Source organism: Xiphophorus maculatus, chromosome 18 (genome assembly GCF_002775205.1).
Source record: "Xiphophorus maculatus strain JP 163 A chromosome 18, X_maculatus-5.0-male, whole genome shotgun sequence".
Classification (NCBI taxonomy): domain Eukaryota; kingdom Metazoa; phylum Chordata; class Actinopteri; order Cyprinodontiformes; family Poeciliidae; genus Xiphophorus; species Xiphophorus maculatus.
This window is the reverse complement of record NC_036460.1, coordinates 28,488,945-28,501,386: the sequence shown is the minus strand read 5'-3', so window position 1 is coordinate 28,501,386 and position 12,442 is coordinate 28,488,945. Positions and strand designations below refer to the sequence as shown.

The following is a 12,442-nucleotide window of genomic DNA, read 5'->3' as shown; positions in this document are numbered from 1 at the left end:
ATGGAATAAACCCACTGCTCCACATGTCCTATTCTACTACATAGAAAATGTTGTCCACTAAAATGTACTAACATTTATGAATAAAAGTAAAGATTGTTAGATTTTTCCTAAACTAGCATTTATTTGAAAAATGAGTTAACATGTGTTGTCAAAATCAATGCTCCTTTTAACTGAACTTTCATCTCCTTCCTGCACATTAGAAAAGCGTCGAATCATGGAGGCAGCGTGCTCCTCCTTTTGCTCCGCCCCCTGGTGGAGGGGGTGGTTGGCACCGATCACCCGTCATACCGGAGGCAGCGCTGCTCGGTACTCTGTCTCCCTCAGACAGCGGACGGGACCTGGCGGATGTACCGATGGCTCCCCTTTCCGCTGACGTTCCCGTGATGTTGGCGTGTGTTTCGGCTTGTTGTCGCCACCTCGCCGGCGGTGAGTCCGGTCAGACCGACTGACGGTGGATGTGAGACACCGGCGATGCGCTCCGGCTCTGCTTCTGGCTTGAGGGGTTGAAGGCGCTTTAAAAACACCTCCATCAGTAGAGAGCCGACTGGTAAGTTGAGTTTCACGACTGATTAGAGCACAATGTCGGCATTATGTTGACCCTAGTTCGGATTCTTTGAACATGAATACACGTATTTTTATTTAAAGTCTTCACTATTACTATTATTGTACTATTTATTATGTTTTATGTCGTATAAATAAAACTGGGGGGAGGGGGGGGGAAGTCATGTAAAAGAAACACGACTCTCGTTTCAGTTCGGCTGTTTTTGTGAGTTAATGTTAATTTCTATTATATTGTATCTTAACTTAGAGGCGCGCGCACACGTCTCGCGTCATTTCCACACGGACGAGCAGCGCGTGCGCAGAGAGGCGCTCCCCATTCACAGCCGAAGCCGTGTGAATTAATAAACACGGGGATCCATTCAATTTACTGTGTGTGTTCACACGGTGGGGCAGAAACGGTTCAATAAGAATAAACCAGAAGGCGAAGCAACTAGATTTTCTGACTTTTTAAACATTCAGAGGCAATTTGTTTAGAAGTGAAAACTAAGAAACAACCAACAAACACATGAAAATCCCCAAATCTAAATGAGCAAAACACATTTTTATCGCACAACTGTAATGGAATCACTTGACATGTATCCATCCATCCATCCATTTTCTGTTCACCCTTTGTCCCTAATGGGGTCGGGAGGGTTGCTGGTGCCTATCTCCAGCTACGTTCCAGGCGGGAGGCGGGGTACACCCTGGACAGGTCGCCAGTCTGTCGCAGAGCAACACAAAGACATACAGGACAAACAACCATTCACACACACACACCCCTAGGGAGAATTTAGATAGACCAATTAACCTAATAGTCATGTTTTTGGACTGTGGGAGGAAGCCGGAGTACCCGGAGAGAACCCACGCATGCACAGGGAGAACATGCAAACTCCATGCAGAAAGACCCCGGCCGGGAATCGAACCCAGGACCTTCTTGCTGCAAGGCAACAGTGCTACCAACTGCGCCACTGTGCAGCCCCACACTTGACATGTAGACAAGTTGAAACCAGGGGGCATAAAGGCAGCATGTTCAGACCGGCTGAGTTTTCATGCAATGGACACAAAGAGCACTTAGAGCTTCACCAGACATTATTTTTAACATCAATTACAGATAATTAACACGTATAATTGAAGATCCATTTATCTCATGTCCGCTGCAGTGATGGGTGATGCTTTAAACTGCTGTTGAACGTGTCACTGAATAAAATGTACAACAGGAAATATAAAAGATCTGAAGACAACATATCCACCGTATGGCTGAGATTTGGTTGTCTCTCTCTCTCTCTCTCTCTCTCTCTCTTTTCTCTGCTCTTCTTCAGTTTTGAGCAACATTCACGATGTCAGGATGTGGCATCATGCTGTCTGAAATATTAGTGTGTATGAAAAATGCTGGACACATTTTTTTATAATGGATTTAAATGAAACCTTTTTTATGCTGAATATAAAAAGACAAAAGTTTTTTCTCACTGTCATTAAATCTTAAGTTTGTGTAGAGGACAGTGAAGCGTGTGGGTGGCAGTGTCGTGTTTGGAATGGGCCAAAAATAAGGCACGAGTTATGAGGAACTTGTGAAGTTTCACCTAAATGAAAGGCAATGATAACAATTAAATGTATTAAACAAATGTATGTAAGTTTTGTTTTATAAAAATACAAAATTATTATTCTTACATTTAACAAATGATATTGGAATTCCTAAAGGACTAAAAAAGGCAGAAATAATTTAGTCTGATTTTAATGCCAGACTGTAAAAAAAAAAGAGAGAAAAGAATATTAATGTTTATTACGTGTGTAAAGGCACACTACTAGCCGCACAGCGATGTTTGATCTAAGTAAATACGATTGTAAGTTGTTCAGTTTTTGAATTACCAGTCTTATAAATTATTAGTAGTAAAACTAACTTGACCAACACAGAGATAACTGCAGTCTGATGCATAACTCAGACAATTCAGTAATTGGCAGAAACCAATTACTGAGTTTCCTTGAGGTCTGACCAGATGATTCAATTTGTCTTTTGCATGCAAATCAGTCAATCACCAGAAAACTTATACAAAACACAAGTGAAACTCTAAATATTAAATTAATTTATATTTAAGGACAAATGTATATTGATTTTAGAGATAAATCCAAAGTAGAATTTGCCAAAATCAGAAATCAACTCTATGACCATAAACTATGTTCTGTTTTGGACTGCAGAGAGATCTGTAGAGCGCTTGGAGGATGTAATCAAAAGTTTAGCAGCAACGGCATCAGCAAAATGTCTGCCTCAACTTTGGATATAATTGCACAAATTTTTCCAGGTTTTGCTTAATGATTAAAAACAAGAATGGACATAACATTTGGCAAACAGGTCAAATGATGTATTACTATTAAACAGTTGCCCAAGTTTGTTTGTTTTTTTTCAGTGGCGACTTTAAGAAATGTAGAAAGTGATTCCAGATTTCCAACAGTGTGAGGAACCAAGAGCACACATTCATCTGGAGGAAATGATCTGACCAACTGGATTTGATGCACATCTTGCAGAGTTGCAGATCTGAAACCTTTAAATACACACTGAGGTTGAAAAGTAATAAAAGCAAATAAAGCAGAAATGAAATGGTGCCAAGTGTATAACTCTGCGGAGCTCCATGGTTACGTTTGTATTTGTGTGCTGTATTAAAATCCAAAAGGCTGATTTGGACTGCAATATTTGTTAGCTAGTATTCGCTGCATCGTTTCATGCTAATAGAATGCTAGTCTCATGGCATTAAATGCATCTAATCGAGTTCAAAATGCTAAATGCTCAGTTCCCTGATTGGTTCGCTTTAATCAAACTCTGGTTTGTTTACCTACAAGGTCTGGTTCGCTTTGGGGAGATGTGATCAAAATATCAAAGTCAGGTCCACCTACAAACCTCCGTCTCTGTTCGGTTGAAGTGAACTCTGGCGTGGTTCGACTGCATATGTGAACACCAAGCAGACTGGACACCGCTCCAAAAACAGGAAGTGGACTATAGCACAGGACATTCTGGGTAAATGCAACCAAAACAAACGCGCAACTAGAATCCTAATGGGAGAAATTGCTGGTGGTCTTTTAGCAAAGGTAAAAGAGAAATCCTAGAACTACTAAAATCTGACGATTTACATTTCACAAAGGAGGAGGTCAGAGGTTTTTATGTCGTTTCATTCAGTGGTTCTTGGAGCAGCGCCCCCACAGGCAGGAAGGGGTAACATGTTTTCAAATGGTTTGGGTCGTTTGACACGGTGCGGTGTGAAACCGCAGCAGCTGAAAATGTAACAAATGTTTCACTTTGGGTCTCCAATCCAGCCGAGTCCACAAGATTTCACTTAATATATTTCGCAGCTTTGACATTTCCCAAACAAGGCTAAGGTAAAGAACTCCTCTGTCCTTCTGAGCTTTGCTTCGCTTGAATCTTCAGCGACTCTTCATCTTCCCGGTTGAGTCGGAGAAACAGTGAGAGGCACAGAGCCGCTCATTCTCTCCTCATGATTACAGAAACGGCAAGACTTCACTCAGCCTGAATAAATGCATTGCTTCCTACTGAGCGACGAGGCTGGCAGCGGCCACCGTTCACCTCACGTTTCCGTCGTTTCCACTCGCCTTCGTTTGCAGTGGCGCGACGGTTCGGGTCCGATCCGGTGTTGTGGCTGTCTCTGCTTTTTCCGGCGGGTGGGTCGCGTTTCCAGTTTGCGTGAGGAGGGGCGGGGAACCGGACCCCCTGTGGAAACTTATCAGTGTGGGAGCAGCGTGAGGAGATTTGTGATCCGCGACCACCTGTTGACAGATCCTGAGAATACGTCAAATTTTCCTGCTGCCGGAGAGGATTCTGGACGGTGGAGGGGCCCTTCTGCTCAGGTCCCGTTACCGCCGCTGACCCTCGTCCTGATTGGCAGTAGAATTTTTTTTTCTGTGGCGACAGCTTGTGCATAATTCTTCCCTCCTCCGCTCTGTGCAGCTTCGCTCCGGTATTAATAACTACATGGATGGAGCAAATCTCAGCAAAAGCCCGGCGCTGTGGCGCATCGGCACTTTGAGGACGGGCCCGTCGGGGATTATTTGGTTCCCTTATCGTCTCGATCCCTGCTGATGTTGGGCGAGGCGCCCCGGCAGCCAGTTTTTATCTCGTATTTCGTTGCAGGCTGATGCATCGGCGGTCAGTCGGAGGCGCAGACTCTCTAATTCTGAATTGAACAAGATAAAGCTGAACTCTGCGGCGCTGCGTGACCCCTGGAACAGAAAAGGCCAACGAATGAAGTGAGTCGTTAAGACGGAAGTCATCAGCTTCTATGCACCACAAATCTGGAACAAATTGCCAGAAAACTTCAAAACAGCCGAAACACTGAGTTCCCTTAGATAGAGGCTAAAAACCCACCTGATTAATGTTGCTTTTGAACCACAATAAATCGAACGCTGACCAACTTATTTCATGTGTATCGATGATTTTGGTGATTGACGCTCATCAAAATGTAATGTTTGTTCCTGGTTTTCTCAATTGTTGACCGTATTGTTTTTTTTATGACTTTGTATTTTGTGTTTTTATGATTTGAAGCACTTTGAACTTTGTTGCTGAACTATGCTATACAAGTAAACTTGGTTGATTAGTAGAATATGCTTAGCTACGTCTCTCACCTCTGAAGCCCAACGGTCGGCACGCGGTTCTGACCTGAGAGAAGCCTCCTCCTCAAACCCCGACCTTCTTCAAATCAAACAAAATTGATGTCAAACGTTTGTTTTTCAAGATGTTAATAAAAGTTTCCTGAGGTCATAGAAGGTCAACCAGCCCCTCCAACATTTGGTAAATCAAACCAATTTTGTGTCCCATCAACCGTGCTGCGTTTGTGCTACTAAAATCTTCCTGCACAAACGTAGAATAAACATTTAACACCAGTTTTGTTTGATTCGGGTAATGGTTGGGCCAGTTGAACTTTTGACCTTATAAACTTTCATTAAGTTTAATAGGTCACAAAGAAAAATTAAACATGTTAAATTGTTAGTACGGCAATATTATGTACATCGTTTTAGCTTTACATGTTATTCTCTCATCAAAAATATACCTGGAGTGTTGCTTCCATTCTTTCATGCATGTTTTAGAAATCCTTTAATCTCCATGGCAACCATTCAGCTGGCTGTAACTCCTCGAAGCTGCAGTTTCCAAGCTTCCGAGCTTCTCCCCCACAACGTTCCCTCCCAGCTCCTCCAGACTAGCCAGCAGCAATTAGCAAACATCTGGTGGACCAGAGCATCTGCTGAGCTCATTATAGGAGCTAATTCTCAGTGCAACGCTGATAAAAAAACATTATTAAATATGTTTCTATATGTTATACAGAGGAGCCATGTTGTGATGACTTCCTGAAGGTGGAGTTTCAGAAAGAGCAGGAGCTTTTAAAGAGACAGAAGCCCAATTTCAAGGTGTTAAATTAGGAAGTCAAATCTCTTTTATCATATTTGATACGTACAGCGTTTTTTGTAACAACCAAGGGTAACATAGTTATTTAATGTGCTTGGAAAACAAGTAATGCTGCCCCTTAAAAATGTGATTTTATCTATACTGAAAATATCAAATTAAATCTACCAGTAAAATGTTCCACCGATGGTTTGATTATGCCTTGAGCAGCTCTGAAAAGAACAGTGTGTCTGTTCCTAGGGTTTCCTGTAAAACTGTTGATTACTTAATATTGGGTGTTTATGTTGCTCTTTCTAAATAACAGATTTGTGATGGTGCCCGTCTTGTCCATCTTACTTCTTCTGATTGAATCTGAGCATTATTTTCTTTTTATCAGCTTATAATTTAAACAAAGTTAATGGAAAAAAAACAATTGACAATTCTTAATCATCTAAACAAGGCATGCACATGCAAAACAGCATTGAAATGAAGTGGATTCCCACATAAAGTTTCTAGATCATAAAGTTTCTGTGTGCTGCCTTTGCTGCTGGTCTGTTTTACTGTTAGAAACTCTGGTTTTGTTGCCTCGTCACTAGTTTCTGTTGACGGCCGTGAATCTTCCTGCAGGGCAGCTCTCTGAGAAGCCCTGACTGGACACCGGGTGCTGGCTGCCTGGGGAGAACCTCATTCTGCTACTTTAGCTGCTTTTCCTCCTGAAAACAAACACAGACCGTGCTGAGATGGCAAAGGTGTGATCAGTTCAAGTTTATTTATTTATTTATTTCGCTCCTAGAAGGTGAAGAGGAAGCAACGCAGGTTTAGTCTTCAGGGAGATGATGGCTGTTATCACTTTTCTGTTCAAGTGCATGAAAAAGTCCTCAAATGACATCTTTGGAAAAAGAAGCATAATCTTCTATCTGCTAACCACAGGCTCTGTCAGGACTCTGTAAGTAGCTGATTGATTTATTTATTTACTAATTCTAAATAACAGCCGATAAAGAAAACTGAGTCAAAACAAAAACTTTATTAAAAAAGAAATTTGTGGCTGATTTCTGGTCACCAACTTGATGAAGCTCTGGCCTGCCGATATTAGCCGACTCCGATGTGTTGCTCTGTTTAAAAGGTGCTTATGTTCAGTTTATTCTCCTGACTGGTGTGAGCCGTCATCTTGTTGATCAAAAAATTAAAAAATGTCACAAGAATTTGGTGAAGAAAGTTTAAGAAAATGATTAAAAAAGAAGTGACTTCTAAGAGGCAATAGAGGCTAAAGTTCAACCTGCAGCTTTTATGTCTCAGCTAATAAGTTTTAATACTGAAGGAATTTTCCATCGATTACATATTTATTAAAACGAGAAATGCGCCGATCCCATATTAACATCTGTATCAATCCAGATGCTGAAACAAATTCTAGATCTGGAATCAGTAACAATCTGGCCGATATGTAAGGGCAGATCTACACCGTCTAGTTCTATGCTTTTGCTTTATTATTTATTTTACATTATATTTAGAATTCCTAATTACTCTTTTTGAACCATCTGGAAGACTGTTTCTTGCAGTTTTTTTTTTTTTTTTACACGTTTGACCAAAATAGTCGACCTATTGTTTCTGTTTCTTATTTATTTCCCATTTTTATGTTTTACTCCTAACTGCACCGATTGAACAAACTAAAGTTTTGTTGTTTTTACATGTTTGTAAAAGATTGTGAAGCTACTGGTGTATTTCAGTGTTCTGTGCAGAGTAATAATACTAACATGTAATTCAGTACATTTATATCTGTGCTTAGAAAAAATAAACGTGTTTAGTCAATTCAGCTGTTTTTCTGTATCGACCGACATAAAGTCTCAAATATCGGTATTGGAAGTGAAAAAAGTGGATGGGTGCATCCCTGTTGCTTAGCCATGTTAGTAGCTGCCACTTTTAGAGAAAATAAATTACAAACAGTGCCAACCTTTGCTCTAAAGACCTAAGAATAGAAAACATACATTGACATCAGCAGCCGCCATGACGACCAGGCGTAATTTGTACGCAGGAGCCACGGATGGATGAACGTGAGATGAGCTGAGGCTCCTCCAGTCAGGAGGCGCCACTCGGCCTGCGGCTCCGAGGCCGTTCCACCTGAATGCTGAGAGAGCAGAGACCGGCCGGTCCTCCAGTCCCACACATGAACACCAAGCATCCATGAAAACCTTTTGAAAATATATTTGTATGGTTTTATTGGTGGGTCTCACGGCAGCCTCTGTTTGATTTGATCTGTGCAGGAACTCTTGGGTTTTACAGACGATGTTTCCAGGAGGATTCGTTTGCAGCACAGTGCTCTTAAACATGGAGGTCTTTCTCTTTGTTTTGTGGCGTTTGCCAACTGTTGCAGTTTTGCACGTCCTTGTTTTTTTTTTATATATATACGTTTCCACAAATAGAAATATTCAGTAACTCTTAAGTACTTCATAGGGCAATAAAAAACAGGTAAAAAGTAGTACATAAAACAAAAACGGTACATAATGTATTGAAAATATTATATAAAAAATAACATATTTGACTACATTTTCAGTTGCCTCTGATGTTTTATACATGAACCTGTACCGACACTTATGATAATGTGAACTCGTGAAAATAGTTAAATTTTCACTAGTTTAGTGAAACTAAACTATTTTCATGAAAGTAGTAAAATCAGTCTAGTTTTACTAGAAACAAAATAATTAGTTTCAAATGAAACTATTTGACAAATAAAGTTATTATGGCAAAGTGTTTTAGGATGATGGTACAGGAACCACACCCACCCGTAAATAGCATTCATGAATACTTGAGACCCCCTCTAAAAATACTTCCATACTTTTAATAGTTCAAACACCAACTATACTTTAACGTGTTAATACACGTAGAGGAAAACGTTTTGGCACTACTGCAGAAGCTAGCATCTACAGTCTTCTCTCTGTGCTTCAGCCAATTAGAGCCAAGGGAGAAAAATGGCGTTATTGGTTGGGCGTCTCTGCGACTGCTAGTCAGTGGCGTCCAGCAGCATTGTGCCTCGGTATTTCAGCTTCAACTGCACACTGACTTAGTGCTAAACTTTTATTTTTTTTGACAGTTCTCGCCTATTCTCTTCCTGATGTGCTTGATTTGTGTTTAACCTTCTGATGTTTAAGAGCGGAATGGGAAATTATGTCTCATAATTCCTATACTAAGCAAAAAGAAATAATTTTGGTTATCTTAATGGACTTAAAACAGATGAAGTTTAGTCTGATTAAAGGTCAAACTGTGTGAAAAAAGGTTATCTTCTTATGAGGTTTGTAAATATCCAGTTTCAGTTGTATTATGGACAGACTTGGTGACATACATTTTTGTGAGGATTGAATGTTAAATAAGTGTCACTAGAATGGAGCCTTGAGGAACTCCACATATAATCTTGATCTGTTTATGATTAGAACTGCCATACAATGTGGCCCATTAGGAGCAGTACAAAGAAGTACTGCCGAGACAGACGTTTAAGATGCATCGACAGAAAAGAAATGCAGAAAATGTTTTTCAATAATCTTTCCTGAAAAGAATTGGTTCTATGTTGGTCTGTATTCTTGAGGCAGCCAGAAAGAAAGAAAATCTTTTGGTCAGTGCTGTTTTCAGGGCCTGAGTCTAGAATGAAACAGAAAAATATTTAGTCTTGAAGAATAGTAAAATAAAGTTTTTGTGTGTTGCAGGAGCTGTCTGGTGGGTCCCTCACTGCTATGATCCTGAGAACCTGAAGTTTTTGCCTTCTTGAGAGCTTTTCCATCCCGTCCTGAATCGCGCCCGGTTCCTCGATGGGTTCCCGCAGCCAGAGCTTCTTCCACAACCACCATCACCACCACCACCACCATCGCAGCTCCATGGTGCCCGCCACCGTGCCAAGGCTGCTGCCGGAAAGCGGGAGTCTGCTGGGGGGCATCGCCCAAATCACCCCAAACCTCTTCCTCAGTAGAGGCAACGTGGCGTCCAACCGCAGCCTGTTGCTGTCTAAGGGCATCACCTGCGTGGTCAACGCCACCATCGAGTTGCCCAACTTCAACTGGCCGCATATGGAGTACGTGAAGGTCCCCCTAGCAGACATGCCCCACTCCCCCATCTCCTTGTACTTCGACAGCGTGGCCGACAAGATCCACAGTGTGGGGCGCAAACGAGGGGCGGTGCTGGTGCACTGCGCAGCCGGGGTGAGCCGCTCGGCCTCTCTGTGCCTGGCGTACCTCATGAAGTACCACCGCGTGTCTTTGGCCGAGGCCCACGCTTGGGTCAAGGCCCGCCGTCCCATCATCAGGCCCAACGGCGGCTTCTGGCGCCAGCTGATTGAATACGAGAGGAAGCTGTTCGGCAGGAACTCTGTTAAGATGGTGCAGACACCCTACGGGATCATACCCGATGTTTACGAGAGGGACCGCAGGACCCTCGCTCCTTACTGGGGCCTGTGAGCGTCTGCGCTGGCCATCCATCCACGATGAGGGATAAAGGTGGAAAGCGAACCTCTTTTTTTGTCCTACCTGAGCTGCAGGGGTAGGCCTGTTCTCGTCAGGTGAAGTGAGATGTGTGAGTGTAGATGTTTCTGAAGCATATTTACTGAAAAAGAACAGAGGAAATTTGATGGTGCTGCAGTCTAGTCTTTGAGTTGGGAGCAAAGCGACTGAAAGCCCAGAATCCGTCGAACCAAATGATCGTCGGGTAACATGGATGTTCTGGACTGAATGCCCAGAGCTCAGAGTGGTCGGATGGTACTGTGGTGTGTTTCCCAGTGTGTTTTCCCACTTCCAGAGGAGACGAGCACTCTGAGGGCGGGGGGTGCTCAAGCCTCTGCAGTGCCGACAGTGATGTCCCTTTCCTGACGTGGTGTCATGTGGTGATATTGTGTCAGTTTCCCAGTAATATTTAATGTGAAGGGCAGCAGCATGCTCTGAATTCATGGTAGCATTAAAGAAAAGTGTTCAGAAAAATAACACAATGTATCGCAATGTGCTGATAGTGGGGAGGGGAGGGAGGCTTACGGAGCACTTTACTCAAACATTCAAAGATGTTACATCTAGCTTTTTACAAAGGAGAAATTTGAAAACACGTAAGCTAGAAATGAAGGTTTAGTGAAAGCTCCTGTGTAACACAGGGTTGACTGTTCCGTCCTGTGACCACACTATGTTATTGTAGTGCTACTTGATGCTCTAATAAAAATAATATCTGCTGCTTTACATGGACCGGTAGCTTTGTGGTGAATATTTCTATCCAAAACTGTCACATACATCTGTTTTTCGACTTCGTGCAACATGTCCTCACCCCTCTGGTCGTATGTTATTGTCATCAGCCACTGGAATTTCAGGATGTCCATTTTTTTCAAAATGGCTGTCGTTTTTCAGTCTTTTACGCCTATCAAAAGTGTTACTCATGTCTATTAATTGGATGAAGTTTAAGCCATATCATTTCAACTCTGGTCAGCCTATTCATACAACTTTAAAGTAACGACATGTAGCAAAATCAGAAACTGAGGACTTTGCTCTTTGCGAGTCTCACACCAGACAAAAGAGAAGAAGATGCGACACAAACTGATGGCTAGCATTAGCTTAACAGTTTGGTGTTAACGGAGCTGGGGTTTTAGTTTAGCCAATTGTATTGAGTGAATGTAAATTTTACTGCGTCTCATTTGGACTCATTCTCAAAGTTATGCATCACTTGAACAAATTTTCGACTATGCTATAACATTTGTCATTTTGGAAGTCATGCTATACTCTGCGTCATTTGGGTGACATCGTTCTATACTTTCTTTTGTGTTTGGCCATTTTCAAAGTCAATGTCTCCTTTTAGTGTGACGTTGAAAATGAGCTAAAGTGTGACATTTTATTAACTTTTTTTGATTTTTTTATTTACTCTTATTTCATTTTTTTGGGTTTGGATGTGTGAATGCTTATTTGTACAAAATATTATTGAAAAGGATGTGTTGCAAAGAATATTATCTGAGATGGGCTCTCATGTTGAAATAAATCTACATTGGGAGGAAACTTTAACCTGAGCTGAATTGGAAATATTTTAGAAAAATACACTGAATTACAAGGTTTTACAGAACATTACTATTACATTATTTTAATAATAATGGGTCGCTGTGTAAAGTGGACCAGTCTGAGACACGAAGCTCGAGGGCTGAAAATGAGTCCCATTCTGCTCACAATAGTGATAATATTCAGTGGTTGGTTTGGACGCTGTTTTCTTGCTAGAACAAGATATTTTCCTCCTATCTGGAGCAAAACGCATGAGAATTATTGGCGTACCAAACAGAACCCGTCTCATCGCTTTTGACAATTTGTTCTGTAACTAGTTGAAATCGATGACACTGATTGGTGTGAAGGTATTTCTTCTGAATCACGTTTCATTCATGGGCAAAACTACGGCCTCATAATGTAATCCCAAAGCATGTAATGTCTCATCGTCGTTCTATTAAAACGGCAAAGCAGAGGTCATGTCCTGCCAAGGAAACACGCCGTGCGACGAGCGGTGAAATATGAGCTGGCTCTCGCTGCTGCT

The 12,442-nt window shown here is 41.7% G+C and overlaps 1 protein-coding gene across 1 annotated transcript; it reads left to right on the top strand.

The window, feature by feature from the left end:
• Nucleotides 1-241: 241 nt before the first annotated feature.
• Nucleotides 242-11,124, top strand: dusp14 (dual specificity phosphatase 14). The gene is made up of 2 exons (XM_005810964.2): nt 242-547; nt 9,613-11,124. The coding sequence occupies exon 2, from the start codon at nt 9,715-9,717 to the stop codon at nt 10,354-10,356; it is 642 nt and encodes a 213-aa protein (XP_005811021.1). The 5' UTR covers nt 242-547; nt 9,613-9,714; the 3' UTR covers nt 10,357-11,124.
• The last annotated feature ends 1,318 nt before the right edge of the window (nt 11,125-12,442 follow it).